This window comes from Nerophis ophidion, linkage group LG05 (genome assembly GCF_033978795.1).
Source record: "Nerophis ophidion isolate RoL-2023_Sa linkage group LG05, RoL_Noph_v1.0, whole genome shotgun sequence".
In the NCBI taxonomy this organism is placed as follows: domain Eukaryota; kingdom Metazoa; phylum Chordata; class Actinopteri; order Syngnathiformes; family Syngnathidae; genus Nerophis; species Nerophis ophidion.
Genome location: NC_084615.1, coordinates 51,784,102 through 51,810,499, shown reverse-complemented (window position 1 = coordinate 51,810,499; position 26,398 = coordinate 51,784,102). Strand labels below are relative to the sequence as shown.

Below are 26,398 nucleotides of genomic sequence, written 5' to 3'. Positions count from 1 at the left end.
CAATCTTACAGCAAGTTCTGTAATCTGCACGCTCTCTTCCAGCTAATAACACTAACCACACGGGTGTTTGATTCCACCCAATCAACCATAGATCTCATCCTCACATCAGGCCGGCATAACAAAAAAAATAGGGGGGTCATGATCTGTGGTCTTAGCGACCACTATATAACCTTCTGCACGTGCAAAATAACTAAACCCAAAGCCAATGGCCACATAACAGCTCAATCCAGATCCCTTAAAACATACTCCAGTGATAATTTCAACCTTAAATTAGATGAGTGGGACTGGTCCCCTGTGCACACAAGCAACCTGGTTGAAGATGCTTGGGATTGCTTCAAAACAGCGTTCCTAGCAATACTAAATGATATGGCTCCCGGGAGAACAGTCAGGATCAAAGCCCGTTCTGAACCATGGATCAATCCAGACCTAGTAGCTACCATAAAAGACAGAGACAGAAAATACTTTGAATACCAAAAGTGTAAAACCAAAGTAGGTAAACAACCCAATAATAATAACCTCAAATCACTACTTTCAACATTCAAAAAGCAATGCAATACATTAAGAAATAAGACAAACAACCTGACTAAATCCTTAAAAAAAAAAAATCACATCAACGACAAAATAGAGGAAAACACAATCAAGCCAAGTGAGCTCTGGAAAATTCTCAACAACCAGCTTCCTGGATGCAGCCAGAAACTTAAAACCAGACTCACCAACATCAACATCAAGGAGGGTGACTCCTTCCTTACAGACAAAATAGAAGTAGCAAGCAGACTTAACACCTTTTTCACCAGCATATCCACAACTCTCGTTAACAAGCTGCTCCATCAGTCTGGTCGCTTTGGTGTAGAACACATTAAAGCCTTCTACAGAAAGCTAGGAGTAGAGTCCCAGAAGAGTTAGTGCTGCCATGGGTTATGGGTTCTCCCAAAAAGGGTTTGTCATTCTTGTTTGGTGTGGGTTCACAGTGTGGCGCATATTTGTAACAGTGTTAAATTTGTTTATACGGCCACCCTCAGTGTGACCTGTATGGCTGTTGTTCAAGTATGACTTGCATTCACTTGTGTGTGTGTAAAAGCAGCATATATTATGTGACTGGCCGGCACGCTGTTTGTATGGAGGAAGAGCGGAGGTGACGACAGGTTGTAGAAGACGCTAAAGGCAGTGCCTTTAAGGCAAGCCCCCAATACTGTTGTCCGGGTGGAAATCGTTGGAAATTCAGGAGAATGGTTGCACCGGGAGATTTTCGGGAGGGGCACTGAAATTCAGGAGTTTCCTGACAAAAATCGGGAGGGTTGGCAAGTATGATCAAAATAATTTTTCTAAACAGATTAAAAAAGCTCATCTCAGCTGCTGGCAACGTAAGTGCGTATATGGCCTCAAAACGTCTTTAAAATTTTTGGGGGAAATGATAAATCGATTTTGATAAACAATATTTGTGATCAGGATGTAAATATTTTTTACCAGAACACCTAACCAATCTTATTAGTGGCCCATTATTAGTAGTACATTAATATTGTCAGCAGTCATAGCCATCCATCCTTTTTCTACCCTTTGTCCCTTTTGGGGTAGTGAGGATTAGGGGGGTAGGCTGGAACCTATCCCCGCTGCACTCGGACAGAAGGCAGGGTACACCTTGGACAAGTCGCCACCTCATCGCATGGCCAACACAGATAGACAGACAACTTTCACACTGACATTCACACACTAGGGAGCATTTAGTGTCTGCTATCAACCTATCCCCAGGTGCATGTTTTTGGAGGTGGGAGGAAGCTGGAGTACCCGGAGGGAAGCCACGCAGTCACGGGGAGAACATGCAAACTCCACACAGAGAGACCCCAAGCTCGAGAATCGAACCAGGGACCACTGCATCATAGTGCTGCCGTGTCAGTCATATGAATATTGGAACACGATCAGGAAAAGGCTGATAAAAGAAGTCTACCACCAAATCTATATTTTTTTAATCTATTTTGACCTAACCACAAAACAGATTTTGCTAAATAACAATCTCAAATGATATCTTCATAAAAGCGGGCACCATTAACAATAATAAAAACACGGTGAAACAAGACTTGATGAGTTGGTCCAGGTTTATGTCGACGTGTTGTCCACATAAACGGGTTCAACTGGGGTGTGTGTGTGTGTGTGTGTGTGTGTGTGTGTGCATTTTTTTTTTGTTTCACTTAAAAAAAAACTTTCACTGCCAAGTATGTGGCTTTTATCTTCCTAACATCTCCTGTACTTGGAAAGAGGCAACAAAATGAGTTATGTCCATGTGTAATGTCTGCTATTCCGATTATCTGTAATTACGCTGCAAGAGGAGGCACTCCAAACGGATGAACAGCGAGTAGAACAACCTGCACACAATGAGTGAGGTCTACATACCGAAAACTGTGCGTGCCGGGACAGACTCTTTATTTATCCAGAAGGACACTTGGGACAGGATGACTGTCATTATGCAGGGAATGTACGTCTGGATCATGAAGTATCCCATTTTCCTCTTCAAGTGGAAATAGACGGTCATGACCACATATTCACCTGCAGGATCAACACAGATAAGTTTGTTATCTTCACTAAACATTTTTCACTCAGGAAAACATTTGGACAGTTGATGCTTTTAAAGCATTTCCCCTCAAGAGAATAACTGCCACATCAATGTGATACTGCTAAAATGTTTTTTAGATTTTTTATTAGAGTATTGATGTGTGCTGAAAGCTTTTTTCATCCCACTAGTGTCATCTGTGAAATATTTGGTCATTTGGGAAAATATGTCAGAAAAGTTCCAGAACTAGTGTCGCCAAAGATATCTTTCAAAGTTTTCCAGTTCCATATAATTCTCCTGGAATTCACGCCTTCATGCACTTTTGAAAGTTTTCTTCTGGCATTCCTCGCATCTTGATGTGGTCCACGCAGTGCCACCCCTCCTTTTACACAGACCTCGCGCTGTGCGTAGGGCCCCTGTTTTGCGTGAAGCTCTGCATATAAAACGTCATTTAATAAATAAAAGGGTGCTTCATATTAAATGCTGCCCCAAACTTGTTCATAGCCCCTTCCTGCTCCGTCACTAAGAGGAATATAATGGCATGTTTTCCTAAACATCCACGCACAGCGTAAGTGCTGGTTTTATAAGACAGTCGTACTGGGTTCCAAGTAAGGACACATGTTTCTCTGACGGGTTTGGTCCCTTTTTACAGATTACAGTTGGTACAAAATGCGGCTGCTAGACTTTTGACAAGAACAAGAAAGTCTGATCACATTACGCCTGTACTGGCTCACCTGCACTGGCTTCCTGTGCACTTAAGATGTGACTTTAAGGTTTTACTACTTACATATAAAATACTACATGGTCTAGCTCCATCCTATCTTGCCGATTGTATTGTACCATATGTCCCGGCAAGAAATCTGCGTTCAAAGGACTCCGGCTTATTAGTGATTCCCAAAGCCCAAAAAAAGTCTGCGGGCTATAGAGCGTTTTCATTTCGGGCTCCAGTACTCTGGAATGCCCTCCCGGTAACAGTTCGAGATGCCACCTCAGTAGAAGCATTTAAGTCTCACCGTAAAACTCATTTGTCTACTCTAGCCTTTAAATAGACTCCCTTTTTAGACCAGTTGATCTGCCGTTTCTTTTCTTTTTCTCCTATGTCCCACTCTCCCTTGTGGAGGGGGTCCGGTCCGATCCGGTGGCCATGGATGACGTACTGGCTGTCCAGACCCAGGATGAACCGCTCATCCAGAGTCGGGACCCAGGATGGACCGCTCGCCCGTGTTATCGGCTTGGGACATCCCTGCGCTGCTGATCCGCCTCTGCTTGGGATGGTTTCCTGTTGGCTCCGCTGAGAACGGGACTCTCGCTGCTGTGTTGGATCCGCTTTGGACTGGACTCTCGCGGCTGTGTTGGATCCATTATGGATTGAACTTTCACAGTATGATGTTAGACCCGCTCAACATCCATTGCTTTCGTCCTCTCCAAGGTTCTCATAGTCATCATTGTCACCGACGTCCCACTGGGTGTGAGTTTTCCTTGCCCTTATGTGGGCCTACCGAGGATGTCGTAGTGGTTTGTGTTGTGGTTTGTGCAGCCCTTTGAGACACTAGTGATTTAGGGCTATATAAGTAAACATTGATCGATTGATTGATTTTTGAGGCATTTTTTTCACCACAAGTTGCCTCAAAGAGAATGGGGCTTACTTACTGGTATTTACGATAGTCCATGGACTTATGGAAAATACTTACATACCCAATTTACTCCCCAAAAAGGATCCTCTTAACCCCAAAAGGTCCCAAACGACCCCAAAAGTGCCGATGCTCCAAAAAGTCTGAAAGATTCCAAGGGCGGGGACAGGGCTAGAGCTCTTTCAGATCCACTTTTTGGGCACCTCATTTATCAATGGGAACATTTGGATTCATTTGGGACATTCCCAGGCCCGTATAGGACTGAAATGGGTAGAATTGGGATTGCGTAGATACTTTGGAAAAAAACCTGCTAGGGTTACCGTTGGTAAAAATAAATAAAAAACAATTCAAACAAGTAAGCCATAGTACGTTGTGACCCTTCAGGGAGTAATTTCAGGAAGGTTTGAAAATAAATGTTTTAATTAAGTTCAATTTGTTTTTTTGTACAAACACAATTTACAATTTATTGGCCATAAATTTGTTTTAAAACAAAATATGCATCACATTAAATTAAGGCTTGATTAAAAAAATACAGACATTGTAAACATCAATAAAATTCCGCTAAAGGCACCAAATTAGCCAGGAGTAGCCCTGGATGCACAACTCCCCAACTCTTTGTAGGGCACGCTTATTGACAATCTGCACTTGTGGCAAAAATTTGCAATAAACGTCAACGAATGCCCTGAAACTTTTCTAACACGCCTTTTGGATTGCCAGTGGGGGAAAAAAACATCTGCGGTTTCAATTTAATTCTGGCAGACAGCTGGACATAGTACGTCCAGAAAAGACAGCAGATGAGCACGACTGACTAAGTCTTACCTGTTATGGATTTAATGGTTTCACTAGAAACCGTCTGGCCGATGAGATCATACTGAACCAGGCTGGAGGATTCAGGAGGTACCTCTACCGAGTGCTCGGACCCTTTAGTCCAAGTATAGATCACCTCAGTTATGGGATAGGCATCTGTGGGCAGCAAAGGAATAACAGTGACTCATTTACAAAACAGTCACTACATTCACACACACATGCACGCACATATTTATATACATATACATACACATACACACACATTGCATATGTCTATATATATATATATATATATATATATATATAAAACACTTACACATATGTATACATTATATGTATATATGTATGTATATGTATCTGTGTATATGTATATATGTATACTGTATATATGTATATATTACAAAACAGTCACTACATTCACACACAGATATATGTATATACTGTATATATAACACTTATACATATGTATACATTATATGTATATATGTATGTATATGTATCTGTGTATATGTATATATATGAACAGTATATGTATGTATATGTGTGTATCTAATTTCTATGTAGCGTTACTACATTTTCCAGTAACTTGGCGGTAGCTTAGTTACTTTTTTAATCAGAATCAGAATCAGAAAAGTTTTTATTGCCATTGTTTGAGATCGGGGTCACAAACTAGGAATTTTACCTGGCGCAATCGTGCAACATAAAAGATATACTGTATAACACAGAATAGAATAACATGAGCTGTAATTGAGCTATCAGATCTTGGTATTGTTCACGTGTCTGATGGCCGAGGGGAAAAAACTGTTCAGGTTGCGGGAGGTGTGGGTCTGGATGGACCGTAGTCTCCTGCCTGAGGAAAGAGGGGAGAATATTTTGTGTCCAGGGTGAGAAGAGTCAGCTGTGATCCGACCCACACGCCTCCTGGTCCTGGAGGAGATCAGGTCTTGGAGGGGTGGAAGTTTGCAGCCAATCACCTTCTCAGCAGCACGCTGCAGTCGATGCTTGTCACGGACTGTGGCGCCGGGGAACCACACGGTGACAGAGGAGGTGAGGATGGACTCGATGACTGCTGAGTAGAACTGCACCAGCATCTTAGTCGGCACTTTCAGTTTTTTCAGCTGCCGCAGGAAGTACATCCCCTGCTGGGCCTTCTTGATGAGGGAGCTGATGGTCGGCTCCCACTTAAGGTCCTGGGTGATGGTGGTGCCCAGGAAACGGATTGAGTCCACAATGGAGACGGGGGTGGGAGAGTCAATCAGGGTGAGGGGGGGTTGGTGGGGCTGTGACTTTCCTGAAGTCCATGATCATCTCCACTGCTTTCTGGGTGTTCAGCTCCAGGTTGTTGAGGCTGCACCAGGACACCAGTCGGTCCACCTTTCTCCTGTAGGCAGACTTGTCGCCATCCGAGATGAGCCCGATGAGAGTAGTGTCGTCCGCAAACTTGAGCAGTTTCACCGACTGGTGACTGGAGGTGCAGCAGTTTGTGTACAGGGAGTAGAGCCAGGGGGAAAGTACACAGCCCTGAGGAGTACCAGTGTTAGTGGTACGACTTTCCGAGACAATCTTCCCCAGCCGCACGTGCTGTCTTCTGTCCGTCAGGAAGTCATTAATCCAACTGCAGAGGGAGTCGGGCACGCTGAGCTGGTATAACTTGTCTCGTAGCAGTCCAGGTAGGATGGTATTGAAGGCAGAGCTGAAGTCCACAAACAGGATCCTTGCGTAGGTTCCTGGGGAGTCCAGATGCTCCAGGATGAATTGGAGGGCCAGGTTCACTGCATCATCCACAGACCTGTTGGCTCTGTAGGCGAACTGCAGTGGGTCCAGGAGGGGGGCGGTGATGTCCTTGAGGTGGGGCAGGACCAAGCGCTCAAACGACTTCATGACCACAGACGTCAGCGCCACCGGCCTGTAGTCATTAAGTCCTGTGATCCGAGCTTTCTTGGGGACAGGGACAATGGTGGAGGTCTTGAAACAGGATGGCACGCGGCATAGCTCCAGAGAGGTGTTAAAAATGTCAGTGAAGACAGGAGCCAGCTGATCCGCACAGTGTCTCAAGGTGGAGGGGGAGACACCATCAGGCCCGGGGGCCTTCCGCGTGTTCAGCTTCAGAAGGCCCCCGGGCCTGATGGTGTCTCCCCCTCCACCTTGATGGATAATGAGTAGATATTCCAGTAGGTTATTTCATTTTTGACCCGTGTAGCGAGGTAGCTTACACCAATGCTACAAACTACAAAGAGAGAAAATGGCCTGTGAATCCAGGCCGGAAAAATTATTGAGAAAATACAATGACCTGGATGAATGAGAGCATCCATTTGTACGGACAAAATCCATGATGAATGGTTGGTGTTTGTATGATGAGTTACAATCGGCTAAGGTTAGGGCGAAAAATTACAGATTGGCCAATCATAGGCAAAATAAGGCGGGTCATCGAAAACTAGAAAGCAAAACCATAACAGTCATGCATTCATGTCACATGTGTGTCTTTGGCCATATCTACACAAATGTGTATGTTTAGGAAAAACAATGCCCAAAACCTTATTTTGCAATTGTGAACCAAAATCACAACTCCTCTCTTCATCTCAGATGTGAAACACATTAAGAAACATATATTAAGGTGAGTTGAGTTAATGAAAAGTTTTACTGCACATTGCCATTACCAACTGTTTGAGTTTGAGTTTGAGTTTATTTCGAACATGCAAGCATACAACATGATACATCACAATTTCCAGTTTCTCTTTCCAACATGTTCGAAAAGGAGGAGGAAGAAGCAGAGCTTATTTAATCCTACCCCTTTTCTTTACATAACAGTTGCTAAAACTTTTGTTCACTTCCTGTTCTCAATGTATTCACAATGTATACTCCATAAGTAATAAGTAATCACAATACAAATAAATAAATAAATAAATAATTGCTTAAATTTTAATCCATACGATGAGATAAATCAGATTACTTTGAAAATGAATGTGTGAGTAAAATCAGAATGTTTATCATGGTTCTTCATTTTTGTACTTTGTTAACACTTCCAGTTTGAAGAGTTTCTTGAAATGGATCATATTAGTACATTGTTTGATTGCTTTGCTTAATCCATTCCATAATTTAATTCCACATACTGATATACTGAAGGTTTTAAGTGTTGTACGTGCATACAAATGTTTTAAATTACATTTTTCTCTAAGATTATATTTCTCTTCTTTTGTTGAGAAGAATTGTTGTATATTCTTGGGAAGCAGGTTATAGTTTGCTTTGTGTATAATTTTAGCTGTTTGCAATTCCACTATGTCGTGGAATTTCAGTATCTTTGATTCAATAAATAAAGGGTTTGTATGTTCTCTACATCCAACATTATGTATTATTCTAACTGATCTTTTTTGTAACACTGTTAGTGAATGAAGTGTACTTTTGTAATTATTTCCCCATATTTCTACACAGTAACTCAGATATGGTAACACTAGTGAGCAGTAGAGAATATAAAGTGATTTTTGGTCTAGAAAATATTTGGCTTTATTCATTATTGATGTATTTCTTGCAACTTTATGTTGTATATTTTTTACATGAGATTTCCAGTTCAATTTATCATCAATCATTATACCTAGAAATTTGGTTTCATTTACTCTTTCAATTTCTATTCCGTCTATTTGTATTTGTGTTTGACTTTCTTTTCTACTGTTACCAAATAGCATTATTTTAGTTTTACTGAGATTCAATGATAGTCTGTTTTTGTCAAACCATTTTTTTAATTTGTTCATTTCTTCTGTTATTATTTGTATTATCCACTGTGTGTTCTCTCCTGAACAAAAGGCTGTTGTATCATCCGCAAATAATACTAACTTTAAATCTCTTGTAACTTTACAAATGTCATTTATATAGAGATTGAATAATTTAGGTCCCAGTATTGATCCCTGAGGTACACCACAGGAAATATTTAGCATTGTAGAAGTATGTTCGCCTAGCTTCACGTATTGTTTCCTGTTCGTTAGATAACTTCTTATCCAATTTAAGACTAACCCTCTGATGCCATATCGTTCCAGTTTTTTTATTAAAATATTGTGATTAATTGTGTCAAATGCTTTAGTTAGATCCATAAACACTGCTGCCGCACATTTTTTATTATCTATTGCATTGGTAATTTCTTCTGTGATTTCAATTAAAGCCATTGAAGTTGAAACATTAGCTCTGTATCCATATTGGTTCTCTTCGAGTATTCTATATTTATTTATGAAACTCTCTAATCTGTTATTGAACAGTTTTTCAATGATTTTAGAAAATTGTGGAAGTAAAGAAACAGGTCTATAATTTGTAAATAGATGTTTATCACCAGTCTTATAAATTGGTGCAACTTTAGCTATTTTCATTTTGTTTGGAAATGTTCCCAAACAACACACAAGTCATTGTTTTTTGTCAAGATATAGATAGATGCTGTTTTTACTGTAGATAGAGAAAATGAATAACACTCTAGAGGTCGGCCAAAGAAAAGGCAAACTAAATAAATACATACAGTGTGGTTCCGGGACCCCTAGAGGTAGTTGTCGGGTGTCCCCAGCTAAATGACAGATAGTTAATAGTAATGGACCCTTATTGTGTCCATTTGTGCGCTCTCAGTTACATTACCAATGATATTATACATGTGGGTCTATAGATATAAATACCGTTAAATAAAGTTTTTAAGTAGCAAGCTACTTTTTTAGTGTAGCTTGCTACAATTCTCTGGGGATAGCTTCCCCTGTAGCTTAGCTACATTTAATCGAGAGTTACTTGTAGCTTAGCTTAGTACAATCTGATGCCCATCCATCCATTTCCTACCGATTATTCCCTTCGGGGTCGCAGGAGCCTATCTCAGCTACAATCGGGCGGAAGGCGTCGTACACCCTGGACAAGTCGCTACCTCATCGCAGGGCCAACACAGATAAACAAACAACATTCACACTCACTTTCACACACTAGGGGCAATTTAATGTTCCCAATCAGGTGCATGTCTTTGGAAGTGGGAGGAAGCCGGAGTACCCGTAGGGAACCCACGCAGTCACGGGAAGGACATGCAAACTCCACTCAGAAAGATCCCGAGTCCGGGATTGAACCCAGGACTACTCAGGACCTTCGTATTGCGAGACAGATGCACTAACCCCTCACCCACTGTGTTTTTGCTAATATCAAACTAATATCAATTCAAAATAATATAATATTCAGACAATCTTAAGCTCAAACCCCCTCCTGGAGCTGTTCTTCGGGGGTCTTTACAGTGTTACCTACATTTGCTACAGTTTTTCTTCACTCAAGTTTGCTAATATCTCCTCCTAATGTTGATGAAAGAAACTTGGGAGTGGCTATTCTCATCAAGGTGAGAAGCCAGTGCTGCAATATATTTGGATCAAACTTGCAGTCTATGATTATTTGTATTCAAATGTGTTCTCTTGCAATAAATACAAGATTGTATTACTTTGGAATAACTTCAAGGTAAGTAACATATCTGACAAAGGCTGCAATTAAGTCCTGCAGCAGTGTTTAGGGACAAAAAGCATCTTATTAAGATTGCGTTTTAATGTCCTAAAGTTTCCCACCAGAGTGCGTTGGCCACTCTGTAGATGCGCCACAAAATGACAGCTGTCTTTGCGTCGCACTCCCTATGGGACTCAGCACCAGCAGGACACCAACTGTGCTGCCAAAATGAAATGACTCTAGTGTGTCATGGAGTGTGCACACAAGTCCAGATGGAGAAGCAGAAAAGAGAGAGGGAGGAAGAGGGGGAAGTGAAGGCAGAGGAGAACGAGGGGAAAGTAAACACACGTACACACACACACACGCACCATCTATGGAAAATAGCTGCATAGGTCTTTGCTATCCTGGGGCAAAGGAAGGGATTCTGACCTTTCTTTTGCTTGAGGCCACATCACAACGGGGGTCACTTTCTCCTGACTGGAGGTGCGCGCCAGGAAGAGCAGGACGACAATAACCTAAAATGTGTCCTCTACAATGTCACCGTGCTGCGTAAATGACGGCAGATTGGCCAAGAGGAAAGGCAAGGCCTGATTTCCATGACTTGTCTCTCTCTCTCTCTCGCTCTCAGATATCGTCTCACAAATCTGCTGCCTTGGTCTGATAAGAACGAGCTTGTCTCTTTGGGTAGCTACTTGAATTGAGATAAGGCATTTCTGCTGACCAGTCGGCCAGCCACAAAACAATGGCGCTGAGTTGGGCTTTCATTGATCACTGTGCTGAAATTGTGGTGATTTAGCACCGTACAAGTTTTGTGCTTTGCAGTAAAGACTCCATGATTGTGCAAGAATGTGAGGAGTCATGTGATGGAGACACACACACATACTCGCACTACACTTACAGCTTCCGAACTTGAGGGGGCACGCATGTCCGTCCATGGGGAAGTCCACCAGCTTCATGGGACATTCTGCACTAATCGTCAATCTGTTGCCAGGCAGAAGAAAGGAAGACCAGTTAGTGATGGACTAGAAAACGTGAACATAATACGCAAGACTTCTGCCACCCTGTTATGTTGAAAGCTAGTGTACTGATCCGCATCTGTGTGTGTATATGCAGTTTGTCATAGAAGACGTTTCACCTATTTTCCATGCAGGCCTCATCAGTTCCTCTTGTTGTGGGGCAGACTGGCCACCAAATTTGAGATAAAATAAATATGTTCACTTACATTAGCCGCATCAGACCATAAACCGCAGGTAAATACCACTACGAAATAGTTAGTAAATGTATGTTTACATACCTTTATTGTTTCCAAATGGTGCTTGTAATGTGCAGTAAAACAGCTTATCAAACAAAACAGAAGTCATCGCCATGGGCAATCCCTGAATAGGTGGACTGCAACAGTATCTATCGCCCACATACAACACTGTAATTTCACTAATAAATAACAACAGGACATAGGCACTCTTTGGTTGATGGTAGAGGTCACTTTTCAAAATCTTTTTTTGATCGTTAAGCCACATAATACTTTAATGCTAAAAAGGATGATTCCATTCTATGTGTTGCTGTTGGTTTTGGTGTTGTTGTTAAGCAATTGGTACTTCTGCACAGGACTCAGAAAGATTGTCTACAGGAAGTCCTCCTCATAGACCGTAGCAATTTTGTAAAACATGCAGGAGTGTAGGTCAACACCCGACATCGACAGCAGCAAAGATCAGTGGTCGCACATGAGGTCGAGAAAGGCTTGCGTCCATCACACACAAAGAAATGGCGGTCACACATGCGCAAAAGCTACGTTGTTATCCTCACTTCATTTGCAAAAGTGCCAACCTTGCTTGTCGCCAGATGACCAGAAACCGCTGGTTCCTGAGGCTTAATGTCTCTTGGGTTTTAATTAGAGCCCTGTTAGCCAGGATGTGGCCCTAATACCACTGAGTGCCCGACCTGTCCGCCACAGGTGGCCCTACCAGGAACCAAAGTTCCAAACGACATAGCTCCGACACTACAACATTGCCACCACCCCTACCATGGTGAGGAAGGGTAATACTTTAGGGGGGCTCCTTTATATCTTAAAAGGTGTGAAAAAAAAAATTCCACATTTAAAACATTTCCTTGTGTAATGGTAACGGTGGCTCTCAGGTCAGAATTTTGCATTATTCTGTCTTACAGACCATCTTCTAGACCGGGGGTCGGCAACCTGCGGCTCTGGAGCCGCATGCGGCTCTTTAGTGCCGCCCTCGTGGCTCTCTGGGGCTTTTTCAAAAATGTATGAAAAATGGAAAAAGATGAAGGTAAAAAAATATTTTTTGTTTTAATATGGTTTCTTTAGGAGGAAAAACATGACACAAACCTCCCTAATTGCTACAAAGCACACTGTTTGTATCAAACATGATTCACTGATTCGAGTATTTGGCAAGAGCGCTGTTTTGTCCTACTAATTTTGGCGGTCCTTGAACTCACCTTAGTTTGTTTACTTTCTCCGACTTTCGAAGACGTGTTTTATGCCACTTCTTTTTAAGTCTCATTTTGTCCACCAAACTTTTAACGTTGTGCATGAATGCACAAAGGTGAGTTTTGTTGATGTTATTTACTTGTGTGGAGTGCTAATCAGACGTATATGGTCACTGCATGACTGCAAGCTAATCGATGCTAACATGCTATTTGGGCTAGCTGTGTGTACATATGCCTCATGTGTAGCTATATTTGAGCTCATTTAGTTTCCTTTAAGTCCTCATAATTTAATTTATATCTCATGACACGCTATCTGTATGTAATATGGCTTTTAATTTTTTGCGGCTCCAGACGAATTTGTTTTTGTATTTTTGGTCCAATATGGCTCTTTTAACATTTTAGGTTGCCGACCCCTGTTCTAGACGTTTTCTGTCTGTCTCTTCGGAATGTGCTGGTTTATGTTGTTTTGTGTGTTATTTTTCCTATTTAAATGCCGAAACCCTCATCCAACCTAATCCACCTTGTCGTCCATGTTGTAGTTTTTCGCGCTTTTATATGGAGGCTACTGACCGATATAAGTTAGAAAGAACTATACGCTACTGTCAGGTTCAAACACTGATGACATCTATTAAACGAGACAAAAAGCAAGGAATCAAACAGAGACAGAATTCAATTTAGACTCAGATCTGATGAGAGACATGGCCCCTGCACTCTCTGTACAGTCCTGCCCCATGATCTGACGAAAAAAAGTTTACGTCTCCTCTTTTATTTAGATATTCAATGTTTACGCAACAACACATGACACAACAGAAATGGGGAGTATGTAAACAGTCATGGTTTTCGGTCACATTGAACACAAAAGAAGAAGCAGTTGTCTCGGGCTTGGGCTCGTCCTGGATTCAGCTACGGCAGGTCTTTGAGGACAATAGATAACCCCTCCTGTCTCATTCCAACGTACGCAGCGGAATCTTCCAAGACTTTGCTTGGTGCAACAAAGACAGCTCTCATCTGTCCACTGTAAACTCAGAGAGCGGAAATATTTTGATAATTTACATACAATTTTTCTGACAGCTACCTTTTATTAGAAATGGCAACAGTGGAGGATGAATGTGCATGTACGAGCCAGTCTCCCCCACAACAAGACGATGAAGAAAATAAGGAACTTATTGAATGCAACTGGATAAAAATGGCGGACTTCGGTAAAGCTTTACCGTTTATGGAGATACAGTATCTGCTGACGTAACGAAGGTAAAATACACCACTAATGTCTCAAATTGGAGCATGTTTTGAAGAAACGCACGCTAAACAAAGCATACCTCGCAGGATATCTTTGTAAACATGCTGGTTTTAGGTCCCAAAAGCCATCAACATAAAATCCGGGCGCTTAGCTCGGTTGGTAGAGTGGCTGTGCCAGCAAATTGAGAGTTGCAGGTTCGATTCCCGTTTCCGCCATCCTAGTCACTGCCGTTGTGTCCTTGAGCAAGACACTCTACCCACCTGCTCCCAGTGCCACCCACACTGGTTTAAATGTAACTTAGATATTGGGTTTCACTATGTAAAGCGCTTTGAGTCACTAGAGAAAAGCGCTATATGAATTTAATTCACTTCACTTCACTTTTCTGACCTACTTAAGTGTTTTTTTTTGTTTGAAATGTAAGTTGTTTTTAGTGGAATTGGGCAATGGACAATATAGTTGATCACTACGTGATAATTGTGACAATTAGAGGTGGGAAAAAATATGGACAAGGCAATACGTCACAACAATTTTTAAGAATTATTATTTTGTATATATTTTTTTGTTTAGTTAAATGTATCTCAAGGACAACCGCTGCACCTACACTCAGCAAAATGTCACAGCACTGCTACCTCACTAAAAAGAAGTGGACAGTTTGAGGGTTTTTTTTATTTATTTATGTGGCTAAAACCAGGTTGCACAATTGCAATAAATGGATTGGATCATTTAAATGATGTTGGTTTTTTGTCCAAAGAAATATTGGGCCCGAGCACCCACAGACAATGCCAAGCACCCACGTGGGATTGATGGCAAATTATTTCTCACCACCAAGCAAAAACGGCGTATGCTCAAAAAAGTAGCGTCAGATTTACCGCCTGTCCGAGCACCCACTGGCAGAAATGTAGATCGGCGCCTATGCATGCATACTACTTGTATTTTAAGCTGCCTTTTGAAAGAATCAGTCAATTATTTACAACATGGAATTATATCGCAACACTGTATCGTATCGTGGCCCAAGTATCGTGATGTGTGTCATGTCGTAAAATCCTTGCCAAACCCCAGACCTAATGACAATTGTCAGGAATTGTTCAAAAATGGCTTTTTTTTTAAATGTTTCTGAAGTACTATTACAGAGCTAAGTGACCTGAAGAAAAATCTGTGTTTTTAATCTGTTCATAAGTATGCTAGCATTGAAACAAGAGTTCAGAACATTCAAGGAAAGATGACTCCAACCCTACACAATGATGCCTACTCGGTGGCACTGCATTGCTTCATTGCTCTTCTTTTTGGGGGTTTTTGACAGAATTAAAGTTCTAAGTGTTCGGACAACTGTTAAATAGTTACAGTATATGTGGAAAAACATCAACATTTTTATACTGCAATGGGGAAAATGTGCTTATTTAAGTGAAGCCCAAATAGTTACAGAATAAAATGCTGTTGACTCCCCATCCTTCAATTGCTAGCCCTGAAAACGTCATTCGGGACTTGTTTTTTGATCAATATTTAGCAGCTACACTCAAATATCTTTCATGGAAGTGTTTCTGACTGAATGTTGACTCCAAATAGTTTACACCAAGTACGGATTTGGTCTCACAAGGAATTTGCCTGACCGCTCAGCTAAACCTGTCTTGTGCTGCCAGCTGAAATAAACGCAAACTCTGGCAGGCTATGAATTATGGATTACCCTTCTGTGGGTTTTGTTTAATACAAAACCCATTATCGAGTCCTGCGAATGTAATCGATTATGACGGCGATGGTCATAGCACCTCATGGTGTAGAGAATGGTGCCGTTCTTCATGATGCGGAACAGTTTGTTGGGCGCCGTCATATTGTGGGCCACCGACTTCTTGCCGTTCCTGAAGAAAGTGTCTGGTGTCCAAACTTTGGTCACCATCAAGTTGTTGAGCCTTAAAATCTCAATGGGACCCTCGTACGTCAACCTTCGGTCCACCCACGTTTGCCGAAAGAACACATCCATCGTGTATTCCTAAAAATAAAAAAAGAAGGCAACTAGAAATCCACATTTCCAATGTTTTGTTGGATGAGACTCACAATACACTGCTCAGAAATATAAAGGAAATATCTCAATTATGCACCCGTGATCTATTCTAAATCGTAGTTAAAAGTCTACCGTAGTCGCATATTCTCACATTTAATTTATCTGCCTTAAATTGTACATTATTACTTCTTAATGGCAGCTTGAATAAAGAATGGTTTAAGTTTGCATGTTCTCCCCGTGACTGCATGGGTTCCCTCCGGGGACTCCGGGTTCCTCCCACTTCCAAAGACATGCACCTGGGGATAGGTTGATTGGCAACTCTAAATTGGCCATAGTTTGTGAACGTCAGTGTGAATGTTGTCTGTCTATCTGTGTTGGCCCTGCGATGAGTTGACGACTTGTCCAGGGTGTACTCCGCCTTCCGCCCGATTGGAGCTGAGATAGGCACCAGCGCCCCCCGCGACCCCAAAGGGAATAAGCGGTAGTAAATGGATGGATGGATGTCTTTCAATAAGCACACAAGTGTGGTCTTTTCATGTACATTAGTCAAATCATTCACAAAAGGTCCTTTACAAAGTAGACTATAGGCTACTTAAGAGTTAGGAGCTATACAACAGCTAAGCACACCATAGCACACAAGCTAGACCTAGGTAATACAAGTCTTTAATTGAACAATAGTGCAGTCTAAAACAGAACATGTGTCAATATAAACATTTATATAATAATTATAGTTGCATATTACTTATAGCTACTACATCACCAAAGCAGAAGCAAAATAGAAGGTATCCAGTAACAAACGTTTCCACATCATTTAATTTACTGTATCATAATCTTCATTTAATAAATGATTGTGGCCACTAGGTGTCACCATAGAAAAATATTACTACTCCACTTCAATTTAAAGACATCAGAAATCCAATCCAGATTGTTAATGATGAGTAGGTCAGTGTTTTTCATACATACCATTGTTCCATCTTTGACTAATTTCCCCTGATCAAATATTTTTGAACATTACCCGCTACAAAATAACAAACGTATGTATAATTTTTGCTAATATTGTATCGGATCAATATTGTATTGTATTGGTATCATATTGGAAGTGAAAAGGTTGTATCGGGACACAACTAATTATAATGATTATGTAAAATTTTTACGGTGTTTTATGGGTGAGACCATTTTTCACAGTTTTCCAAAATTCATAGGGGTTACCCTTTTAAGATCCCTGTAAATGTTTTTTAAAAACTGCAACATAACAACATATAACGTAATGGATGCATTTATTAGGGGCTTCACGGTGGCAGAGGGGTTAGTGCGTCTGCCTCACAATACAAAGTTCCTGCAGTCCTGGGTTCAAATCCAGGCTCGGGATCTTTCTGTGTGGAGTTTGCATGTTCTCCCCGTGAATGCGTGGGTTCCCTCCGGGTACTCCGGCTTCCTCCCACTTCCAAAAACATGCACCTGGGGATAGGTTGATTGGCAACACTAAATTGGCCCTAGTGTGTGAATGTGAGTGTGAATGTTGTCTGTCTATCTGTGTTGGCCCTGTGATGAGGTGGCGACTTGTCCAGGGTGTACCCCGCCTTCCGCCCGATTGTAGCTGAGATAGGCGCCAGCGCCCCCCGCGACCCCAAAGGGAATAAGCGGTAGTAAATGGATGGATGGATGGATGCATTTATTAGAAAAAGTCAATAAAGGTTATGGCAAGCAGGCCAATTTTTCCAAAGTAAAGCATTGAGGCTGTAAAGTTTGTCCTATTTGGTTACTCGATTAATCGACCAAACTGAATCGACAGATTACTCGATTACTAAAATAATCAGTAGCTGCAGCCCTATTCTAATCCCAGACTCAAATCAGGGGATCAGTCAGCTACTGACAGCCTGTCTGTGGTGTAAAGAGGTGGATTCGAGTCTGGGACCAGTCAGTGAAATCATCGCCTTCATCATTCAGGAACTACTGAGACACTCCAGCTACCCTGAGCATGGGTGGTGCACTAGAAGGAACCCTGTGACAATTGTTTTGAGGAGTTTTGGTGTTCCCTGACAAGTGCCAATCACAGTCGTACTCTCACTCAGCAGGTGGCCTGTCTCCAAAATGCTTATCTATACTCTTGAAACCATGCTTGAACACAACAAACCAAGTGGCCATGGCAGATCCTGGAGAAGCTGTACTGTCTGATCTATTCGGTGGGTTGCATGGATTGGGGGAAAAATGGAAAACTGACCCAAAAACCATCGGAAGGAATAATGTGGACACCACATCCAATACCTTTCAGAGAAGACTCAGTCTCAACTGGCGCACTTCTGTACTTACACTTCTGAGTGCACTAAGAAGAATTATATGAACTGCAATACACTGACGGTAGCCAAATTTCTGTGTAGATTCTCAGTATATCCGAGTCATTGTACCGCAAAGGTTGATTGTAGCCAAATGAACTAATCTTGTTTGTGAAAACATTTCATCCAAAGTGTTAATTCAGTTCTGAATTGTGGAGTTTCCCTATTTACTGTATGTCTCTGGTGGGTGTGTTCCCTAGGGGTGGTCACAATGGGGTTGTTGTTGTTGTTGCTGTTGTTGTTGTTGTTGTTGTTGTTGTTGTTGCCCGGACAACTGCCCTGCATAACAATAGGTAATTCACCTGGCGGTTGGCAAAACAACTCGTTTGTGTGCACTCTTTTCGTGTAATGAGACAATTCTGGGGGGAGATATCAGGACATTGTTGTTAACAGATGATAGGTGATAGCTGAAACCTTGAGAGTTGGACCAAAGGAGTCACTAGGTTTTAAGAATATGGGGGTAATAGCCCACAGGAGATTGACATGGAAAAAATTTTGCTCTTGAAAGCAAGACCTTTTTGCTCACAACAGGTGTTGGAGGGATTGTTCTTAGTATAATTTCTGATGATAATCATACATGAATTAGCTCAGGTCTCTTTTGTCTGAGCTAAAAGAAGTGACAGAAATCAATCACCATCATCTTAATAGTTTGACTTGGCCTGCTAGTGAGGTTTTTATTTATCAAAATGGGGAGCCCCTGGTTCATTAATTACGGCCGACTGTTAGCTGTTAGCTATTAGCTCTTAGCTGGAGTTAATTGTAACTTCCAGCAGTTGTAAAAACGTACTTTCTTGAAAAACTTCCGTATGTCCATCGTGTAGGCTAGTTCTCTTCATGTTGCTTCTCTCTGTTTGGCCGTAACTTGGGTTTGGCAAATACTGAGGTAAAAAAAAAATGGTGGTCAAGAGGAGCTTTAAAAGGCTGAAATCATGTTTATCCCAGCACCATATAAAAAATATTCCCTTGAGCAAAGAAATTATTTTCCAGAATAACAAAAGCTTCCATTGAGGTACACTATCACGTAATATATTATCTAACATCTTTGACAATCAGCATGATTTTGCAACAGACCACTTTTTGTATTAAAATGGTGAAGATTAGCGTATTAAACAATTTTTATATCTTACTACAATTTCAACTTGTATTTGAACCCAAAACCTTCTGCTTTGCTACACAAATACTAATGACACACACAACAAGAAGCACCGGAAGTCCAAAGGGAACATCTATCCCCATATTTTCATCAGTGACAGGGCATGACGTGGCCAGGAATACGGTTGGGCTCAAACTGTATATGAATCGCCTTGACAAACTCATATATCTGCATATTTTCTCTGTATATTGAATGTGTCTGCACTTTTTGGTAAAAAAATTATTCACACCAAATTTAGCGGTGCTTAAGAATATTTTAGGGAGTATCGAGCCCTCTAACACACGTCTACGCTAATGACTTGGACATTGTCCTATTCTACTCAATATTCACCACCTGGCTACTGCTCCAGCAGCTCCAGTTGACACCGCCGAGCAACAGTTCCTTCCTCTGACCAAGGAGAGCGTCTAAAACCGGCTTCCTGAGGGTGGGCTACTACTGGCCTCCCTCCATCGAGGCCGCCAGTCGCCTCTTGGCCAGCACGGTTGCCACCATTACCGCCTCCAGTGGATGTTTACCTGCACGCTCTCTTCTCTCTGTGCATCTTGGGATCTCAACTACTGCAACCATGCCACAGAAATATAACTAATATGGAACACCATTTCCTCTTTTATTTCAATCTCATTTTAGTATATCCCAGCATCTTATGCAGTGGACATTTGATTTTTGTCTATATATTGTCCGATTTATGAATTTCGGAAAAAAAAAATCACAGTCTGTTGGAACACTGCTGTTTTTAAAGGCCTACTGAAATGAGATGTTCTTATTTAAACGGGGATAGCAGGTCCATTCTATGTCATACTTAATCATTTTGCGATATTGCCATATTTTTACTGAAAGGATTTAGTAGAGAACATCGACGATAAAGTTCGCAACTTTAGGTCGCTAATAAAAAAGCCTTGAAGTAGCAGACGATGTGCGCGTGACATCACTGGTTTTAGGGCTCCTCACATCCTCACATCGTTTACAATCATAGCCAGCAGCAGCTAGAGCTATTCAGAACAAGACAGCGACAATTTCCCCATTAATTTGAGCAAGGATGAACTATCGTGGATGAGGAAATTTAGAGTGAAGGCCTCGAAAAAAAAAAAGGCGAGGGCAGTGAGAGCGATTCAGATGTTTTTAGACACATTTACTAGGATAACTTATCCGCCTATTGTGTTGCTAGTGTTTTAGTGAATTAAATAATACCTTAAAGTCGGAGGGGTGTGGCCACGGGTGTTTTGACGCCAGAGTCTCTGAGAGAAGTCACGGCAGCTGCAGGAGGACGCTGGCTCAGCTGATCTCCGGTAAGAGGCGACTTATTTCCACAATTTTCTCACCGAAAACTGCCGGTTGACAAGTAGTCGGGATCCATGTTCGCTTGACCGCTCTGATCCATAGTAAAGCTTCACCTCCGGGAATTTTAAACAAGGAAACTCTGTGTGTTTGTGTGGCTAAAGGCTAAAAGCTTCCCACCTCCATCTTTCTACTTTGACTTCTCCATTATTAATTGAACAAATTGCAAAAGATTCAGCAACAAAGATGTCCAAAATACTGTGTAATTACGCGATGAAAAGAGACGACTTTTAGCTGTGTGTGGTGCTGGGCTAATACGTCCTCTCCAACCAATAACGTCACAAACACGCGTCAACATTCCGCGACGTTTTCAACAGTAAACTCCGCGGGAAATTTAAAATTATAATTTAGTAAACTAAACCGGCCATATTGGCATGTGTTGCAATGTTAATATTTCATCATTGATATATAAAATATCAGACTGCGTGGTGGGTAGTAGTGGGTTTCAGTAGGCCTTTAAGGACCCATTGCAAAAAAAAGATTGGTTTATTTTTAAGGGATCACTGCTTGTTGCTCTTGATAGCATACATGCCAGCATAAAAAATAAAGGCTTTGCCCAAAATCTAACAACTATGTACATTTTTAGTCCAGAACAACACACTAGTGTACTTATTGAAGTGTACTGACAGCACTATTCCATTTGGTGTTTCGCTGTGAGGATCATGTGTTCCTGTTACTTTTCTGAGCAGTGTAAAAGAGCAGAAACATACCCTTTCATGCACTAATAACTGGAGTGCATACCATTTCAACGTCGGAGACAGGCCCGAAACTTGTCACATAAATGTCTGTCTTGACCTCAGTCACGGGTCCTGATGAGACAACGAAACACAGTTCATCTTCAAATGAGCCATCGGTCCTGAACACATCTTCCTTACATCTAATAGGTCAAGAAACAGCTCACCTCACTCACACTTGGTAGCATATATTTTACATTATGACAATATTTTAAAAACATAATCCTGTTTGATTAGTTTCCCCTCCAGTGAAGGAATGCAGACAGTAAGAATGTTCTTTTAAATAGCTTATATTACCAAAACTTCTGGAAGTCGGATGTTGTGTGTTCTTTTTTTGTTGTTGTTGATGTGCATAAGAAACAAATCCTCACTTTCAGCACTCAAACAGTGCATTAAGTGTTTGTCTAGTGATTATGTAACCGCACTGATGTTACGTGCCAGCTTAGGAGGCTCTTCTTCTGCGTGGCATAAAACGTAGGATATACATTGGAGTTGGGCAATACTGCAAATGTCCCATGCTAGGCAATGCTATATGGAAGTATTAATGTAGCAAAATTATTTGCAGACATGTATCGCAATCTGTGCGTGTGTAATTAAATTGACGTGGATGTGTACTAATGTGTGTGTCTGTATATTAATCCAAGTGTGTGTGATCAGATCCGCATACGTGTGTTTTAAATGGTCTGTCTCTAATCAGAAAGAACCCTTGATAGGCTGTGTACTTACACCTGTGCCAAGCATAATTTGAGCGAGCGCATCTAGATTCGTGAGCGTGTATTAATACAACATGTGCGAGTGCATTTAGAAGTGTGTGCGTGTAATACACTCTGTGTGTGCATATCTGAGGTGTGCCTACATTTAATCAACCACAGAAGACAATACGCAATTTAAGCCACTCAGAAACAAGGTACAGCTGAGGTGCGTGAATGAGAGACGCCAAGACCCGCCTTACATTGTGTCTGATTGGTTCGAATTGCGTAGTGTCTTCCGTGGTTGGTGAAATGTAGGCACAGTGGATTGATGACTTGGTCTGGGATTGGATATTTTGATCAATCAATCAGAGTTACTCGAATTACGGCAAGTTGCGGAAACCAAAGTTTATTATTATTATGAAAAAATATAGGGTTTACCCAGCCCTCCGCCTTTTTATAGCTGAGATAGGCTCCAGCACCCCCCGCGACCCCGAAAGGGATAAGCTGTAGAAAATGGATGGATGGATATAAGTGTTGAATGGGAAATATAAGTGTGAAAAAAGTCAAGTGCAGCATGTAGCGAGAAAGGGTTAAATTGAGTGACCTCATTTGCCTAGTGCAGTGGTTCTCAAATGAGGGTACGCGTACCCCTGGGGGTACTTGAAGGTATGCCAAGGGGTAGGTGAGATTTTTTTTTAAATATTCTAAAAATAGCAACAATTTAAAAATCCTTTATGAATATATTTATTGAATAATACTTCAACAAAATATGAATTTAAGTTCATAAGCTGTGAAAAGAAATGCATCAATGCAATATTCAGTGTTGACAGCTAGATTTTTGTGAACATGTTTCATAAATATTGATGTTAAAACATTTTTGGGTGAAAAAATGTTTAGAATTAAGTTCATGAATCCAGATGGATCTCTATTACAATCCCCAAAGAGGGCACTTTAAGTTGATGATTACTTCTATGTGTAGAAATCTTTATTTATAATTGAATCACTTGTTTTTTCAACAAGTTTTTAGTTATTTTTATAAAAAAAATTCCAAATAGTTCAAGAAAAAACACTACAAATGAGCAATATTTTGCACTGTTATACAATTTAATAAATCAGAAACTGATGACATAGTGCTGTATTTTACTTCTGTATCTCTTTTTTTCAACCAAAAATGTTTTGCTCTGATTAGGGGGTACTTGAATTTAAAAAATGTTCACAGGGGGTACATCACTGAAAAAGGGTTGAGAACCACTGCCCTAGTGGTTAGTGTCCGCCATGAAACTGGTAGGTTGTGAGTTCAAACCACAGCCGGGTCATACCAAAGACTATAAAAATGGGACCCATTACCTTCCTGCTTGGCACTCAGCATCAAGGGTCGGAATTGGGGGTTAAATCACCAAATGATTCCTGAGCGTGGTGCACGCTGCTCACTGCTTCCCTCACCTCCCAGTGGGTGGAACAAGGGAATGGCTCAAATGCAGAGGGTAATTTCACCACACCTAGTGTGTGTGGGACTATCAGTGGTACTTTAACTTTAAGCTTGGCAGCTTTTAGCAAGTGTTTGAGCATGGTCCATCGTTGTTGACTTCAACGCAGGCTAACATGATCAGTGGCTGCAAGACGCCCACTAGTGGAGAGTATAAGGAAAGGCAAGGGGGACTTACAAACAGAAAACTCTTGTGTCATATAGAAAACCGACAGCCAATTAAGGTTTACTGCTTCTCACAGATCATAGATACATAAGCACAGATTGGGATGGCGTGGCGCAGTGGGAGAGTGGCCGTGCGCTACCCGAGGGTCCCTGGATTAATCCTCACCTAGTACCAACCTCGTCACGTCCGTTGTGTCCTGAGTAAGAAACTTCACCCTTGCTCCTGATGGGTGCTGGTTAGCGCCTTGCATGGCAGCTCCCTCCATCAGTGTGTGAATGGGTAAATGTGGAAATAGTGTCAAAGCGCTTTGAGTACCTTGAAGGTAGAAAAGCGCAATAGAAGTACAACCCATTTATTTTATTTCATTTATTACACGCATGCACTTCTGAATGTGCGTACACGTTGTACAGTATTACACGCTCAGGAATCTGGATGCGCTCAATCAAATCTTACATGGCAGAGGTGTCGCAAAAGTCACGTGTAAGCAAACAGCCTATCAAGGGTTCTTTCTGATTAGGGACAGTCAGACAGACCATTTAAAACACACGTACGCGAATCTAAATACACTCAGATTATTATGCAGACTCACACATTATTACACAAGCACATCAATCTCTATACACACACACACACACACACAGTTTGGCATACACATTTACAAATAATTTTGCTAAAATAAAACTTCCCTAATGTTAGGCCATGTTAAACAATTACAAGTCCAGTATTGCCAATACTACCTAAAAATATTTGGGCCAAATAGAACATTTTCTCAACAAAGTTATTTGTGAACAATATACAAATAAAACAATACAAATTAATATTGTTTCACCTTTTATTCCATGCAATTGTTTGAGTCAATAGTGCATTATAAAATCAAACATAAGTATAACATAAAATAGGCTTTCATTTCAATATTTGAATACTATTACGAACTTGAGTATATATGTTAGTGAAATAGATATAAATATAGTTTAGAATTAAAAATATAAATCCCATGATGCTAGTTTCACAGTATGGATATTTACAGAACATACATTCTACATTGCCTGCATTAAATGGAGGTCAAATCCACGATGGGATTTCGTCACAAACTTCCAAACATATTACATAAACAGCAGATTTATTTAAAATAGCATGTATGCCCACTAGTGTGCTAACGTCGAATAAAAACAATAAGTTTTGGATGTTGAGTTCAATGACTTGCGCAGTAGCTAAATGGTGCGTTTAAGTACATGACAATGTTATATGTTCCTTATATATGCGAACGAATTAGCGTACCTTACGAAGTTAAATATTTTTGAAATGTGTATTGAGAGCTATTCTAAAAAAATAAAATGTATCCTTTTTCAAATATATTTGTAAATTAAGCCAACGTACCTCCAAATCCCGGTCTTAGCCTGTTGTCGTAACCGTCAAGAAGTCTGTCTAAAATCCGCGTAAAATTCTCCGGATAGATCCTCTCATCTTTCCTTGTGTGCCCGCTGGTGTTTTTTACACTGGAGAGGTAAAATCAGGACACTTTAGAGACTTAAAAAAAAGAAGAAGTTTGGTCGCCAAACGGTCAATGTGGGACTCACCAAGTCGCCAAAGAGAAAAAGTAGACTAAAGCCAGAACGCAAGCGGGACGCATCGCTGCCACCATCTCCTTCTTGTTGGCAGGACGCATCTTTGCATGCCATACTTTAAGCTTCTTCACATCGCAACACTCCCAGGTGCCTCTTCGGAATGACGAGAGAAGAGACGCGAGTTCCTCCCGCAGGCTCTCCTTCACCGCGCCAAATATGCGCGGAGCAGATCCTCACCTCCAAACCTTTTCTGGCTTGTTTTTTTCTGCTGCTCCATTTGCAACATTCAGTAGTCCTGCTGCTGCTTCACCCACTTCGTATCCTCGCCTGCTGTGGTCCTACACTGCGTTTAAACACCTCTGACATATGCACCTTGTGGAGAAGCATGATGTCATACTCCTCATCCTCTCATCCTCTCATCCTCTCATCCTCCTCATCGTCCTCATCGTCTCAACTCCACTCAACATTTGCTGGCTCGTGACAGGGTGACCTCCCCTGCTGGCTTGCATGTTTAACACAAGGCGCCTTCTTCCATCCTGCAATGTGTTGCTTTTTACTTTTACTCCATTTAGCTCAGGGGTCTCAAACTCAATTCCCCTGGGGGCCACTGGATGCAGAGTCTGGGTGAGGCTGGGCCACAAGAAAAGATTATTTAAAAAAAAAAAATTGTTGCATACTCCTCGGCATGAATAGTTGTATAATGACTTTTCAAAATTGTGCACCGCAATTTTGTTCGTGCAAATAAGACACGTCGGCTCAACCAAGAAATATTGCATCCCCCACTTTTCCTGGAATTAAAGGCCTACTGAAACCCACTACTACCCACCACGCAGTCTGATAGTT

The 26,398-nt window shown here is 41.3% G+C and overlaps 1 protein-coding gene across 2 annotated transcripts in view; it reads right to left on the bottom strand.

The window, feature by feature from the left end:
• gabra4 (gamma-aminobutyric acid type A receptor subunit alpha4) overlaps positions 1-25,999 on the bottom strand; it is a 47,876-nt gene extending 21,877 nt beyond the window's left edge. Inside the window, exons 1-7 of one of the 2 annotated variants that reach the window (XM_061901494.1) lie at positions 25,568-25,999; positions 25,368-25,486; positions 21,654-21,721; positions 15,859-16,079; positions 11,312-11,394; positions 4,993-5,136; positions 2,386-2,538 (exon numbers count right to left, since the gene is read on the bottom strand). In XM_061901494.1, the coding sequence (XP_061757478.1) occupies positions 2,386-2,538; positions 4,993-5,136; positions 11,312-11,394; positions 15,859-16,079; positions 21,654-21,721; positions 25,368-25,486; positions 25,568-25,656 (877 nt within the window). In that variant the 5' untranslated portion in view covers positions 25,657-25,999. Of the gene's footprint in view, positions 1-2,385; positions 2,539-4,992; positions 5,137-11,311; positions 11,395-15,858; positions 16,080-21,653; positions 21,722-25,367; positions 25,487-25,567 lie in introns of those variants that run through there. The other variant, XM_061901495.1, reaches the window with a different exon arrangement.
• Positions 26,000-26,398: the final 399 nt, after the last annotated feature.